Below are 16874 nucleotides of genomic sequence, written 5' to 3' on the forward strand. Positions count from 1 at the left end.
GTAAGAAACCCCTCACCTGCAGTATAAGTAGCTTCCGTGTGAATTCCATGTTTTAGTTTTGTAATATATAGCTTTTCGGCACAAAAGATGCGAATTAGCGCATACCAAGTGTTCGATTAAATTACTAGCACAGCTAAAATGCAAATTAGGCATTTCATTAGCTTGGACAAATGCACTAGAAGCATTTACACAGCCTATTTAGTCTTGCTTCAGCTTTTACAGGACCAGATGTCCCACGGGTGGGCTCCCACAGTCGCCTCTAGGTTTAGATAACCTAGTTCTGGGTTTAGACAACCTAGTAAAAGCAAGACAAGAATTTATTAGCTTATGTTCAGTATTTTACTTTCTCAGTGGCACTGTACTGGATTAGATATCCATTGGGTTGGGCTCCCACAGTCGTCCCTAGGTTCAGCTAACCTAGTAACTCTGCTAAATTCGGGACTTGCAAACCCGGGTCTAGTGAGGGATGCGCGCACAGCAAAGTACAGTTGTCGGGCCCAAACAACAGCATGATTATGTATTTTCACCTATTATATGTATATAGTTTTTAAACTCCCACAGAATAGCTAGGTGAAATCAGTACAGTTCTAGCATTTGATAGAATTAGCTCAGTTCATGCTTCAGTTCAGTTCACTCTTATGATTATGTATGATAGTTCTATGTTCAGTTTTATTACACCTGTTTTAGATGATAGTATACCATGATCAGTTAGCTTTCTATGTGTTGTATGTCATGCCATGCTTAGCACATTCAGTATGTATTTTCAAATAGCATGTTTTAAAAGCATATTGCATCGAATGCATGTTTTAGTGAGGTAGATGGTTTCTTACTAAGCGAAAGCTTATAGATACTTTCTTTTCCTTATACTGCAGATAAAGGTAAAGGAAAGATGGACTAGCGGAGGCTGGAGGATAATGCTACGAGGATGTGTGTGGGCAGGAACTTAGAAAGAAGATCTTAGGGAATTTTAGCAAGCTTGTTTAAGCATTAGAACTTTTCAGTATTTGATTATTTTGCACTTTAGTTGTTAATCACTATGAATTAGTAAATCATGCAACCTATCATGTTTAGAACACTATTTTGTGATGTTAGAATGTTTTGCATTTAGTTTAGAATTGTTATATGAAATTTTGGCACGAACAAGTGCTGAAATCAGGGGTTCTGATTCGAAATCAGAAACCAGATCGATCTACAGATCGATCAGAAGTGGGTAGTGCCACTGGATCGGTCAGCTGACCGATCCAGTCGCGAACAGAGAGTTAGCGTGAGAGTACAGAAGCTCACTGATCGGTCAGCCGACCGATCAGTGTACTCCTGGATCGGTCGGTAGACCGATCCAGCCGCATACAGAAGCATAAGTCAGTTACAGAAGCTCACTGATCGGTCAGCCGACCGATCAGTGAGCCACTGGATCGGTCAGCCGACCGATCAGTGTACTCCTGGTCCAGCCACATACAGAAGCATTGTAGCTTATGGATCGGTCAGCCGACCAATCCAGAGTATTTTTCCGTGCCAGTGTCAAGCTGGATCGATCATTGGATCGATCCAACAACCCAATTGATTCATGGATTGATTGAAATGCCTGATTACAGCTAGCAGGACATCCGAGAGGCATAGATTATCTTCCCTAGCATGTGTACAACTCCTAAGTACACCTAGAATATTATGTTCAGATTTTACAGTAATCAGTTTAGTAAAATTTTAATCAATCCAGATTTCCGCAATAGTAATTTAACACAGCATAATGTAGCGATCGACCTCACAGCCTAGTCAGTAGGAGGTGGGTCGTTACAATTATATCTTACAATTAACAAAATTTTAAAATATGTCTTGAAGAATACCTTCTTGCGCTTTTTCCACGTTACAAAGTCTCCCTTAAATTTCGACGGGTAGATGCTAGATCTGACCATCTCTTTGTGCTTCAGTCTGCAGTTAGTCTTTTTGAAACATTCTCGCTCTGATATCACTTGTTGGTCCCGGTGCGGCCAACTAGGGGGGTGAATAGCCTGAAATAAAATTTAACCCTTTCTCACTCTTTTGACTTTGATTAGTAAACACAATTAATTTACTAAAATGATTAATACAAAAGAAATAACAACTTATAAAAGAAATGCATAAGAATACTAAAGTTTACTTGGTTACAATGTAGGTGGTTGTTAATCCAAGACAGATGAAAACACTAGAAAGATTTCGTTTGTTGAAGGTGGAGAAGTCTCTTACACTCTTTGATAGCTCAAAAAGTTGCTAGTAAATGAATACAAAAGTTGTTGTCTATTTCCTAACTTCAGAGGTCTTTTTATAGTCCCTAAAAAACTCTATCCGATGCTGGAAGTCGCCTTCAATTGGGTTCAAGGTGCCTTCAATCAGAGAAATTTTACCATCGAAGATAAAACCTTATCTTCGGCCAATAGTCATCTGAAGGTACCTTCAATAGGCTGGAAGGCACCTTCGACACTGTTTATGGAAGGCGCCTTCCAAGTCATTGAAGGCACCTTCCCTATAGCAGATCAGCTCCTTAGTTGATCTTCATTGGGTGATGCTCTGGCCTTCTAGAGTTGAGCTTATTCGAACCCAACTCCGACATTCTCCTCGAGCAATCTTCTGCTTCGTATTTTTATCCCTCAGAAAAGCTGCACACTTCCTCTCGTCCACCAGCGTACTCTTCCGCAGCACATCGCCCCTTGGACGCACCAAACCTGTCGACTATTTCCCATGTCATCCTTCTCGTTAGCTACATCTTTTGCTCAACTTCTTGTACTCCTAAGTTTTTGTACACTTACACACAAGGATCAAACACAACAGGACCTAACTTGACTTAGTTGATCATACCAAAACTACTACGGGATACTTATAGTTGATACTGATAAAATTCTCATTTTGATTCTATTATATAGTTTTCTATAGTGTTTCACTTTTAATTTTAGAGAAAGGCTTCACTATTATTACAAATGTTAGCTACTAAATCCCAATTCTTCTATGTTCAACTTTGGATCTTATTCATATTTCAACGGTCTTAATGTCATCAAGATAGTAGAAGATTCAATTTGTTGTACTTGTTGTTCATATAATGTACTCTTCCTTTTTTTTGGTCTCTATGTTGTTCCTCCAAGTATAATCCTTCTCTCATCTTTTAAGTAATGTTTCCGTGTTACCTAGCCTTTAACCCTCTAGATTGCTGGTATACTCTGTAGGATCAAGATGCGCTAGAGGAGGGGTGAATAATGCTCGTGGCTTTTTCATGATTTTCAGAAAGCACAGAATAATGAAGCGGAAGATAGAAATAGAGTGGAAGCAAAACAACACAAGGGCTAACACTTTCCTTTTACTTGATTCGGAGCCTGTGACGACTCCTACTCCAAGGCTCGCATGTGAGAGTGCTTTCAATGGGAAATCCACTAATCAATCCAGAAATTACAAGTACAATAATTAAAGTACAATTGAAAGTATACCGACAACTAAGAACAAGGAATTTTGGGCTTCCAGTTGTCAGAGTCGCATTACGACTTCGTCGGATCATCTTTTAAGCAGCGCGCAGTAGAAAGAATGTGAAGATTAAGTGTTGTCAAGGCTCTACTCGAACTTGCCTTAAATGGGTTGTTGAAGGCGCCTTTAGCCTCTATGGAAAGCGCCTCCAGCTTTATTCTTATCCCTGCAACTTCGGTCGTCGATAACATTCAGTTTCTGCGAATTTTATCTCTTCGAAGGCGCCTTCAAGCTCCATGGAAGGTGCCTTGAACACTGTTCACCGGAGGCGCCTTCAAACTCCATGGAAGGCGCCTTGAACACTGTTCACCTGAGATTCTTTTGTGCTTTCCGCTTCCTGCAAGGTATATTAGTCCAAATACAAAATATACCCTACAAAATAGATTTAGCACAATAATATATGAAATAATAAATTATTTTGACAATCTTCGGACTGTCCGGTTCTGATTTTGAGTTTTGCTGAAATTCTATGTTGAACTGACGCCTAGTGTTCCCTCTTCGGGGAACGCGTCCTTACCTACTCCTCTCAGGAGAGTTTACATGTTGGCAGACCGATCATCCAAACCGACTGGACTTTTGCTCAACGTCCGAGTCTTCAAGACTTTTCCGCTGGACATCCGATCCCCGACCCGTCCAGTCTTCAACCTGGTTTGCAACCATCAGGATTTTCACCTAGAGACCCCGACTCTAGGGTTTCACCCAAAGTGCTCAACCCGCCAAGACTTTCCGCCTAGGGTTACCACCCCCTAAGACCTAGGGTTACCACCCCTAGGGTTTTCCACCTGCCTAGAATCACTAGGACTTTCCTGCACATTTGATTCTGTTAGAGTGTATACTAAAAGCCTAGCTTTTGTAAACATTTATTTTTGAAATAAAAGAATCACATTGGTCAAATGTCTACATTTTATTTGTTAAGTGTAGTTGCTCAATTAATTTATATTGTAGATAACATGATGTGTGGTGTCACACACAGAAGATCATGTTATCAGTTCTTTATAAATTATAAACAGTTGCTCACGACTAAGATGGAAAGAACAAACCATTATAATAGTCGTAGCGTAATTAGGTATTAGTTTATCTTGACTAATAAATTACACTAGTACACTCTAAGTGTATTGAGTAGGACCATTTTAGGTAAGTTCTTTTTATACTGACTTAGTAAAAGAACTAGACCTTAGTTATTATGGAAGTGTGTGCTCTTAATCCTAATAAAATAACAAGCACATATATTTAGTATTTATTTCTTTAACTTATCAAAGGGTGAGATTTAGTTAGATAAATCAATAAACTCGATAAGTTGGGAAATGATATTACTTGTAGTATGAGTTGTTGATTATAGAAGGAATCTGTGTCCTAGTTATCTAGGTTGAGAATGTCCCCAAGAGGAGCTCATAAGGATTGCCATGTTAAACCCTCCAGGTGGACTTAGTCCAACATGACAATGAAGTTGAGTGGTACTACTCTTGGAGCTAGATATTAATTAAGTGAGTTGTAAAATACTTACTTAATTAGTGGACATTCATTATCTTAAACACAGGGAGACTGACACACTCATATATGAAGGAGCCCATAATGTAATTTGAGATTGGTGCGGTAGTGCAATAATAACTCTCTAATGGAATGAGTTATTATTGATGAACTTGAGTTGTGTGTTCGGGGCAAACACGTGATACTCAAGCTCATCAGAAGGCCAAAACTAATTTATCCTCTAGGTCCCTGTCATAGGCTCATTAAAGCCTCAAGTCCATCCAAATAAAAGCCCTTCTTGGTGTCCAAGAAGGAGTCCGACCCAAGGTTTGGTGACCAAGAAAGGGCCGACCACCATCTCCTCTTAAGGGGCCAACCCTTTGCTTGGTGTCCAAACAATGAAGGGTCGGCCACAATTTGTCAAATAAGGAGGGGTGTTTTAAATTTTTAAAATCTTCTCATTGTAAAAAACTATAAGTTTTAAAGGAGAAATTTTAAAATATAAAACTTTCCTTATTTGAATTAGGTCACATGGTTTAATATAGAGTTTTAAAAGTTTTAAAACTTTCCTTTTTTAACCATCCTCATGGTTTTAGAAAAAAGGAAGAGAAGTTTTAAAATTAAAATTTTCTATTTTTGTAACCATGTTAAAAAAAGGAATTTTTAGAAGAGAAGTTTTAAATTTTAAAACATGTTCTTAATTTTTAAAACTTTCCTTTTTTAACATCCACTTTAGGAAAGAGAGCTTGTAAAATTTTATAAGACAATTTCTTCTTTTATAAAATTTTATAAAAAAATTTCTTCCCCTTGATGATGTGGCCGGCCACCCTTGCTTGGTGCCCAAGCAAGGGGCCGGCCAAATTAAATCTCCAATCAATTCATGATTGGTGATTGATTCAATCAAGAGGAAAGAAAAGGAAAAATAAAAGGGGAAAAGGAAAAACAAGAGGAAGATTTTAATTTTTGTAAAAAGTCTTTCCTTATTTGTCTTGGGCAAGTAATATAAAAGAAGGCGAGGAGAGGCCTCATGAGATAACAATTCTTATTCTCTTGCTTGGTGATCCTCTTGTGGCCGACCCTCTCTCCCTCTCTTTTTCCCTTGCTCTCTTTTGCTCCTTGGTGGTGGTGGTGGCCGAATTCTAGAGGAGGAGGAAGAAGGCTTTGGGTGGTGTTCATCTTGGAGGATCGTCGCCCACACGACGTCCAAGGCGAGGCGAGGAATACGGCAGAAGATCTCGAGATTATTAGCATACAAAGAGAAGGTATAATTAGCAATTATTTTCCGCATCATGCTAGTTATTTTTCTTTGTAAGAATTCCAAACACAAGAGGTATTAAATTCTAGTTTTTTGGATTTGTTTCGAAGTTGTGTTTTCTTTGTTTTGTTTTTCGAATTTGTGATTCGATTGTTTCTTTTGGTTAAACCTAGAGTTATATAAGGAAATTAAATATTAGCTTTCCTTAAAAGGCTTTGCCTAGGCGGTGGTGGATGCTCCCATACCCAAGAAGGCCATGTGCCTAGAAGCCAATTTTGGAAATTAATATTTAATGGAATTTATAACATAGGTGGATTTGGATCAATAGTGTTAAGTTCCGCTTGCGATCCAAATCTAAACCATTAAGAACAAATAAGTTAAATTTGGAATCAATGATGTTAAGTTCCGTCTACGATTCCTAATTTAACTTCTAAAGAACACAATAGGTTATTTAGGAAAGGTTCGACACTTGTACAAAATTTTTGTACAGTGGAACCGGTATGATCTTCCTAGGACTAACCAACAGGTTCAACACTTGTTAGATAAAAACAAAACCGATATATAATTTTCTTTCAAAAGGAACCCCCTCTACTCAATTAGCGGTTTCACCAATTCAAAGTGGCCTAGCTTTGATACCAATTATAGGATCGAGATGTGCTAGAGAGGGGGGTGGTGAATAGCGCTTGTGCCCTTTTCACGATTTTCAGAAAGCGCAGAGTAATGAAATGGAAGATAGAAATAGAGCGGAATCAAAACAACACAAGCGCTAACACTTTTATTTTACTTGATTCAGAGCCTGTGGAGACTCCTACTCCAAGGCCTGCACGTGAGAGTGCTTTCGATGGGCAATTCACTAATCAAATTAGAAATTACAAGTACAATAATTAAAGTACAATTGAAAGTATACTGACAACTAAGAACAAGGAATTTCGGGCTTTCGGTTATCAAAGTCGCGTTACGGCTTCATCGGATCGTCTTTTGAGCAGCGCACAGTAGAAAGAATGCGAAGATTAAGTGTTGTCAAGGCTCTACTCGAACCTGCCTTAAATGGATTGTTGAAGGCGCCTTTAGTCTCTATGGAAGGTGCCTCCAGCTTGATTCTTATCCCCGTAACTTCGGTCGTCGATAACATTCGGTTTCTGCGAATTGTATCTCTCCGAAGGCGCCTTGAACACTGTTCACCGAAGGCGCCTTCAAGCTCCATGGAAGGCGTCTTGAACATTGTTCACCCGAGGTTCTTTTGTGCTTTCCACTTCCTGCAAGGCATATTAGTCCAAATACAAAATATACCCTACAAAATAGATTTAGCACAATAATATATGAAATAATAAATTATTTTGACAATCTCCGAACTGTCCGGTTCTGACTTTGAGTTTTGCTAAAATTCTAGATCGAACTGACGCCTACTGTTCCCTCTGCGGAGAACGCGTCTTTACCTACTTCTCTCATGAGAGTTTACCTGTTGCCAGATCGGTCCTCCAAACTGACTAGACTTTTGCTTAGCATTCGAGTCTTCAGGACTTTGCCGCTGGGCGTCCGATCTCCGACCCGTCTAGTCTTCCACCTGGTTAGTGACCACCAGGATTTTCACCTAGAGTCCCCGACTCTAGGATTTCGCCGAAAGTGCTTGACCCGCCAAGACTTTCCGCTTAGGGTTACCACCACCTACGACCTAGGGTTACCACTCCCTAGGGTTTTCCACTTGCTTAGAATCACTAGGACTTTTGCCTAAGTACACTTAAGACTTTCCTGCACACTTGGTTCAACACTTGTTAGATCACAAGACAACTTAACTTTGAACCCTTTGCCATTATCAAAATATAGGTTTGATCGTCTGATGCTACCCGCACCAGCATACTCAATTGAATCTTTCTAGCTGGCTTGCTAAGTTCTATGTCTTGTTTGATCTATTAAAGTTAACTTGTAGCACAAGCACTTGATCAAGGATTTTCCATATAGGCAAGTATTCAAATGTTTTGATAGGATTGTGTTGGTGCAGGTTGCACTAATAATCAAATTTTGATGTATGATAAATATGTTAAAGTTTAGATGTGGTGTTTGTCTAACCTCTTTACTTAGTGTGCATGAGTTGACAAGTCTGAACGACCTGACACCAGGCTGAAATCCAGCTAGATCTGAGGACCTGATAGTTGGTACGAAGCTCAGATAGGTTAAAGCGCCGACCTGATATCTAGCGGAAAGTTCGGTTGGGTCCGCGGGACCTAACAACCGGTAGAAGTCAAGTTGGGTCTACGGACCTGACAACTGGCATGAAGACTGGCGGGTCAAGAGGTTGTTAACTGACTACAAGTTGGCAAGTGAAGGTAAGTCACTGGAGGAAAGTGACTCAGTGAGGACGCGTTCCAGTTGAGGGTACAATAGGCATCGGTCCAATTTAGGTTCATTTCAAAAACCTAAATTGAGACCCTGACTAGATTTTAGTCTTGGGAAGACAGGATCTATCTCATAAATATTTATAAACTATTCATGTATATATTTTTCTAACTCTATGTTGTAGAGACAAACATAGGCCTTTGAATTCTACACGGGTGGCAACTGATAGAGCTTAATTCTGAGTTTGGAGTCAAAAGTTATGGCTTTCGGAAGATTGTTGTGTCAAAACAGCAGTTGGAGGCGCCTTGAGCTTGCTGGAAGGCGCCTTGAAGAGCTTTGAAGGCGTCTTCCAGAGGATAAAACTTGAAGTTTGTATATTTTATCATCATCGATGATTGGGGGATAAACTTTACTTGCGGAGGCGCCTTGGAGGAGGTTGAAGACGCCTTCCACAGCCTATATAAGCCCTGTTTGAGCAGTATTCAATACACAACTTACATACAAATTTCTACGCATCCGATTGAGGTTCTGACTACTCTGGCTTCCTACTACGACTTTGTTACGACTGCTATGATGCTGCTATGCTCGTCTATCATTAAGAAGCTGCCTAAACACCGAGCTCAAGCCAACCATCTCCGAAAGAGTGTTTGGTAACTTTCATTTGTGTACTTAATTATTGCAAAAGGACAAGTGCAGTGTGTTGCACCTATTTTGAATTTTTTTATACTCGATTCTTTCTTCCGAAGGTACCAGAAGAGATATTTAGTGGATTACCTATTGATAGGTCCGCAGGACCTAGATCTTGGAGTAGGAGTCGCTGAACGTTCTGAACCAAGTAAAACTGGCGGTGTCTGTTTCTGTCTTCTTATTTACTCTGTTTAATTTCTGTATTTTTTTACTGCACACTTTGTTTTAAAAACAAAAAAAAATTATTTTTCAAAATCATATGATCCACTCATTCTCACGTACGACTCGATCTAACAAATTATAGTGCTATTGACACACGTCGTGCCATAATTTGCTAATTGCAATTAAACTTGTAATATACTCTCTTCACGGTATTTATTTTCTGATTTTTAAAATTAATACTTCATCTAGGTTCGGTGAAAGTTTTACGCATTTGTGTGGCCGAATGATTGCAAGGGATTTGCTATACTTACAATCTAGGCGTTTGCAGATGCACTCACATGTATTTCAGTTTATATTATTTTTTCCTAGCTAGTGAATGTTTTTTTACAATGGATCATTATTTTCTCTTTTGCAAGATATTTTTGTTTCACATATGCATACTCTCATCTGACTCTTTCATACTATGTAAACGGGTGTAGCTTAGAATTACTATCTTTATTTAAATGCAACAATGGATTTCAAGGATAAAAACCATTTAATCTAGAATTATTACCACAACACCAAGGCTGTGTTTACTATCTTAAGGGAAAATAAACAAAAAGAAAGGTCCTCAACTCCAAGGCTGTGTTTACTATCTTAGGGGGAAATAAACAAAAAGAAAGGTAATGAAAAGAAATCACTTCCACTTTCCTTAGTTTATATGGCTCTGTTTACTACAATTTCATTAGTTTATATTCACATTTCAATTCCTTTTTTAAGTTCTCTAGTAGCATTGAGATCCCATTTAGTGGTGTGTAAAAATTAAGTTAAATTGAATAAACTCATCAAACTTGAAAATTTGATTCGGTTATTTTGGTATTTCATTTTTTTTTTCAAAAAAAAAATAATTTATTCGGTTAATTCAATTCATCTCGTTTCGATTTTTAAATTTCTTATTCGGTTAAATTGAATAAACTAAAGTGAACTGGTAAATCTCTCATGATTCGATGATTATTAACAAAATTCTATTTCAATTTTGATTAAATTCATCATTATTAAAAAAATCGATTAATTTGATTTTCATCAAATTAATTAATATTTTATTAGTTTAATTTATTCAATTTTTATTAAAAAATTTAGTCGTTCGGTTGATTCAAAATATCTTAATTTATTTGATTTCAATTAATTCAGTTCTATTTGACTTTAATAGTAGGATTGAATGCATATAGCAATGGTAGAATAATGTGGAACTCCGATTTTAATGTACGTTCGAGTCATATTTAAGTTTGGTCTGTCCAAATTGGAACTCCGATTCAACTCAGCACTTGCTGTAGTGTTGATCATCCAAGAATGTGGTTGTTGAAGCGCTGATCACCAAACGAATATCTTTCGGTAAAGAAAGGAAGAGATGTAACTTTTAAAATAAGAGTTATCGTTTCACTTTCTATTAACCGATTGCAACACCAAGACAAACCATTTAATTATTTTTTACTCTTTTTATTATTTATTTTTCCGTTCATTTTTTTCATCTTCTTCTCTAAGATATGTCTTAGCATCAAAAGTACTTTGCCAATCAAAAGTACTTTGCCAAGACTGTCTTGTCCTCTTCTAACATTTTCCTTAAATCTTTCCATACCTTTGTCTGAAGATTCTTTTGGCTTGGCAGTTGGAAGCCGATCACATAAAGAAAGTCGATCTCCAAACCTATTGAGTAGAGCTGATCTCCCGACCTATCTGGTAGGGCTAACTTCTCGACTGGAAGAGAGTCAACCCCGAAGAGTATCTAGCCGGTTGAAAGTACTCAATCGTTGTTACTTTATTGAGTCATTCCATCTCTAGATCTCAGACCGAATCAATTAGAAACAAGAAACTGCAAATTATGGTAGAATATTCTAGTGAAACAAAATATGTTTTAATTGGCAAAACATTCTATATTTATTTACCAAAATATGGTAGAATTTTCCAATGTATAGTTATTAATTGTGTTACAAGAAGTTCAAAATTATGCCTAAACTGCTAGAATATTTGCTAGCTAGTTACGTTGCGTAGTAAGAACAAAGACATTAGAAAGCTTTACAATCAATATTTTGTGTTTTACACGTGATTTGTTTGTTAATGTTGTAATAAAGCTCGTGCAATATCGGATAATCGTGTTAGTTATATTTCTATAAACATAAGTATAATAATACGAGTATAAACAATGGCGGAGTCAAAATGGTTGATCGAAAAAAAATTTGCTGATAATCTATGTATTTTTCCTTTCTCCTCTTTTTCAACTCATCGGGCCCCACAATACATGGCTCCGCTCTTAAGTATAAACTGAGACTCAATCATTCCAAAATCTACTACCTACAACCAGCTTTAGTTAAGGTTGCAGCAGTTTCACTCGAGGTGTTTGGATTTGTCGAAAGTGTTATAGAACTCAGCTCGACTCGATTCAAAGGGTTCCTGATACGATGGTTAGGATGGACCCTCTGAATCCATGTCAAAATCTAGGAGGTCGGTTGACGAGTCAACCTTCTAAGCCACCAATAAGATTAGGAGCTCATCCGACCGGACTCTATAGCTAATCAGACCCTATGCCGACCGGGCCTCGGACCCCGATCTCCTTTCTCCTTACACATAGGTGACGTTTAAGACGGATTGAGAAGTCACCCGACAAGATATTCTTGCCAAGTAGGTTTCATGTCTTGATCTTTGGCACAGGGACAAGGCCTGAAACCAAGTATTAACTAGCTCGACCGATTGTTCTAGCGATTGAACTTATAGACGGATTGGACACATTGTGCGCTTGAGCCAAATGAGGTGGCCGAGTGAAAACCGAATCGCCAACTATGCTCAACAAGGCCGAGCTAGTGATTCCCACATGTGGTTGCCGGTCGGACTATATCAAGGACTCGACCGCTGGGCTAGGAGACCCTATGTGGGTCCAGTGGGTCAACGACCTCGCATCCCTTTTTCACATTTTGTGTCACGAAGAACAGAAAATATTCTGTAGGCAAAATGTGCTTTCGAAGCTTCTAGCATGTAAAATCGTAGAGATTGTATGCTTATTTTAAGAAAGATTTTAGAGTCTCTTTATGACTTGTCGTTTTCTGGAAGTGCTTTGAAATTCGTGCATAGGCACAACAATGATGCTATAAAAAGGACTCTCCATCTACAGGCACAGGTACGTGACGCTATAAAATTTTACACGCTTATTGTCACGGTTCGTTTCACTATTCCTCTTAAAAAAAATCGATCACTGATTTAAACGTCGGAGGACCAATATTAGGAACCTCTTCCCTAGTCCGACATTAACACTCTTTGTGACACGCAAGACCCCGAGGAGTCCTCGTTTAGTAAACATCTAAGCCACGTTCTCAACCATCCACCTTCATCGCTTTTGACAGGATCTATTCCTATGTTAAATATATTGTTCGATCGAACGATTTCGAACTTAGATGACAGTTTCCTTTGAACTTAGATGAAGAAGGAGAATATGGAGCGATTTTTTGGACCGATTAAATATCCAATTAAATTATTTTTATAGGATAATAGGTTGGGATAAATTATTTTAATATTTTATTATATTATTTCTTCTACTAATTTTTATTTTATTTTTTCTTCTTAAGAATTTGATAAATCAAAATAATTCAATTTTTTTTAAAAAAAAATACAATGGTAGCTAGCGTAATCCTACTAGGTGGAGTGGTCAACCCGTGGCGGGACGGGTTGGCTCGTGGCTGGCTAATCATTTGGCGGAACGGGGCGGGCCAACCCGCCAACTTGACGGATTAGTAAATTTCCAACCCAATCCATTCTAAGGCGGGTTGTCGGTTTGGCGGGCCAACCCGCGGGTCCATCAAAAATTTTAAAAAAAAATAAAAAATATTTCATATCTTCAATATTTTACTTCGAAAAAGTTTTCTACAATTAAATGTATACATAAACATGTATTTTAAATATAAATGAACACAAACGAGTACTTATGTTGGATGAAAAGTATTATTTTTATTTCAAAATTATAACAAAGAAAGATAATAAATTGACCTAAAACTTAACTTACATATGTTTTTCAACCCACGGGCCAACCCAAGCCCGAGCGGGCCAACCCGCGCGGGTCGCGGGCCTAGGCGGATCGGCCCACGGTGGACTTGAGTTGATAAATTAAAATTCCAACCCAATCCGTTTAAATTATTTGACGGGGCGGGCCAATCCGACGGGTCCAACTCAAATTGACGGTTCTAAACGTAATAGAATACATGTATACGTGATGAGCATGAATATATATATAATAATAAGATAAAAATGAAGGATATAAAATAGATCAATTGTCATCCCTATCGAAATCCTCACGTCTCTCTCACACCCATCGTTCATGTTCACACTTCCGTCCATCCAACGGTCGTACATTCCCTCCGGTCATCAGAAGCTTTAATCCGGACATTAATTTCCTCACATATATCAGGTTTTCAAACTTGTCCCTGTCCCAGCTGTTGCGTTGGCACATCTCATGGACGGAGAAGGCTTGATATATCTAACATCACCGGAACATTGTCAAACGTACGCGCTCCACGTTTCAAACGAAATCCAAACCCCCCGCTAATTTTAAATCATTTCCATTATGCCGCAGTAGTGGTAAAACCCCACCGGTCCACTATTTGACTTAAATTGCTTTAACGTGCCCCGCGTTGACCTTAACGCTACCTCCACATCATCAGACGTCGTCGTCGCCGAGTCGGATATAGCATAAAAATTCTCCCAGTCGAGATGTCATCACACTCAGACGGAAGGAAGGACGGACGGAAAAGATATACGGCATTTATTTCAATCATGTTTGTGGTCCCACGCCCTCCGATAGATATATAATATATTCTACCGACCAATTAGGCGAGACAAGTTAATTAAAAACTACAACGAAAAAAAACAAACAAACAAAGTATGGATGTGACGCGAAAGTCAACGCTTATTTCAGTAAACGAGTTTGACGAACGCCGAAACCGCGTTCACCTATAAATACGACGCAATCTCCTACTGCTCTCCTCAACCGACCCACGGACCGACCGACCGCTCGCTCGACCCATGGCGTCGCGCCTTCCGGCATCCAATTCCTGTGCCGCAATCACTGAGTGCCGGCGGGGGCGAGTCTCGGCCGCCGCCGCCGCCGCGGCCCAGTCGATCATGACGGCGGAGCTAGCCGCGTCGGTCGCGGCAGTGCCCAGGATCTCTGTGCAGCACGCGCCGGCGCCGGTTCCGGCTAAGGCGAACATGAGGAAGGAGATGGAGGAGGATAATTGGGAGGCTCTGGTGGCGCCGCTGCATCCGGTTCTCAGAGATGAGATCGTCCGGTACGGCGAGCTGGTTGCCGCCTGTTACAAGGCCTTCGACCTCGATCCTTCCTCCGACCGTTACCTCAACTGTAAGTACGGCAAGAAGAACATGCTCCGGGGGGTGGGAATGCCGGACGCCGGCTACGAGGTCACCAAGTACGTGTATGCCACCCCGGACATCAGCCTCCCCATCCCGACCCAGAGCGGCAGCACCTGCTGCGGCCGCTGGATCGGCTACGTCGCCGTCTCTTCTTCAGACGTCGGCCGCCGCGACATCGTCGTCTCCTTCCGCGGCACCGTCACTAGCACCGAGTGGATCGCTAACCTGATGAGCTCCCTGGAGGTGGCGCGGTTCGATCCGCACGACCCCCGACCGGACGTCAAGGTCGCCTCGGGCTTCCTCAACCTCTACACCTCCGGCGACAGCTCCACCAAGTTCGGCAGCGGCAGCTGCCGGGAGCAGCTCCTGGCCGAGGTGTCCCGCCTCCTCCACAAGTACAAGGGCGAGGAGGTGAGCATCACGCTGGCCGGCCACAGCATGGGGAGCGCCCTCGCGCTGCTCCTCGGCTACGACATCGCCGAGCTCGGCCTCAACCAGGGGGCGCCCGTCATGGTCTACTCCTACGGCGGGCCGCGCGTCGGCAACGCCGGGTTCAAGCGACGGTGCGAGGAGCTCGGCGTCAAGGTGCTGCGCGTGGCGAACGTGAACGACCCGGTGACGAAGTTGCCGGGGGTCATTTTCAATGAGAATTTCAGGAATCCGATGGGCGGCGGCCTGAGCAGCTACGCCCACGTCGGGGTGGAGCTGGCCTTGGACTTCTTCAAGGTGCGGGACCCGGTTTGTGTGCATGACTTGGACGCCTACATCCGGCTCTTGAAATGCCATCCCAAGAACGGCGCCGCCGTCCAAGCGAAGAGGAACAGGGACGCCGCCGGCGACATCGCGAGGAAGGCCAGGGAGCTGCTGAGCAGCGTCCAAGTGGCGGAGGCATGGACGTGGCAAGACGCCGCCATGCAGCTGGGCAATTGGATGCAGCTACTAAATATCTAACCCTCCGGCGACCGGCCGGCGCCGATCGATGAACAAAGTGGTTTAAAAAAAAATCACTTCATTTTTTTATTATTAAAGAGACATGTATTTTTTAAGAATCATGTCCACTCGACAACATTTTTTGATTATTTATTAATTTTTTTATCTCAAACTATATACAAAGAAATTGAAGGCGTTATATACAAAATAATAGATACTCCTGACATTTTAACAAAGGATTAACCAATTTTTAAGAATTATCAAATGGGCCATCCCCCCTCTCTCTCTTTATAATCCAGATAGAGAAAGACCTCTAGAATATTCTTTTAGGATTTGAACTCTAATTGTTCTCCTAATTTTTTACCACTACATCACATCATTGGCGCAAAAAATGCACCCTATTTGAGTTTTTATGAAAGGACATATTTTTTTAAGACTATTATTCTTTCTGTCTATTTCAACTCTAAATTAAAATAAATAATAACTTTTCTAATTTAAATCGAGCCAAACTGCCCAAGGCAAAAACTAAAAACTTAATTATTTCATCAATCATATAAAAGACATTAATGATCTGAAGAGTTTAATTGTTTTAAAAAAAGAATTACATCATTAAATACATGATGGCCCTCAAAATTTATCTGTATTTTAAATTTTAAAACTCAATAAAAATTTTTAAAAAATAACTTTCATATAAATCATTAAATTTTTTTAAAATCTAAAATTTACCTACACACCCCATGGACGACTACCATGGGCACCCCTTACAATCAAATTGATCAGGATGTTTGGAAGTGATTCAGGTGTCTCCACCTATGAGAGTCGCCCATGCCTGCCTACCGCCCATAGGGGGTGTGCATACTATCACGCATGTGCATATATATTTGCGTGGGCGCTTGAGTGTAGTGGGGTGCTTAAAAGTGTACCGAGTGCTCATTTTTTAGCACCCCGCATGTACTCAGGTGCCCACCCATAGCATCCACAAGAGGTGTACAGCATAACACTCCATATATATATATAGTTTTAACAAAAAGTCATGGTCCTAATCTCAATTTTATTCTAAATTTAGATCATTGCACTCATAATGGTTCTCTAAATTTATCCATATTTTTATTTTTAATTTTGAAACCTTAAAATATATTAAAACATTTATAAAATTACAAAAGAA

At 40.1% G+C, this 16874-nt stretch overlaps 1 protein-coding gene across 1 annotated transcript; it reads left to right on the forward strand.

Annotated features, from left to right (window-relative positions):
• The first annotated feature begins 14408 nt into the window (after positions 1–14408).
• On the forward strand, positions 14409–15881 carry LOC122049298 (phospholipase A1 EG1, chloroplastic/mitochondrial-like). Its single transcript, XM_042610698.1, has one exon. It carries the CDS (start codon positions 14432–14434, stop codon positions 15728–15730), a length of 1299 nt encoding a protein of 432 aa, XP_042466632.1. The 5' UTR covers positions 14409–14431; the 3' UTR covers positions 15731–15881.
• Positions 15882–16874: the final 993 nt, after the last annotated feature.

This window comes from Zingiber officinale, chromosome 2B (assembly GCF_018446385.1).
Source record: "Zingiber officinale cultivar Zhangliang chromosome 2B, Zo_v1.1, whole genome shotgun sequence".
NCBI classification, from domain to species: domain Eukaryota; kingdom Viridiplantae; phylum Streptophyta; class Magnoliopsida; order Zingiberales; family Zingiberaceae; genus Zingiber; species Zingiber officinale.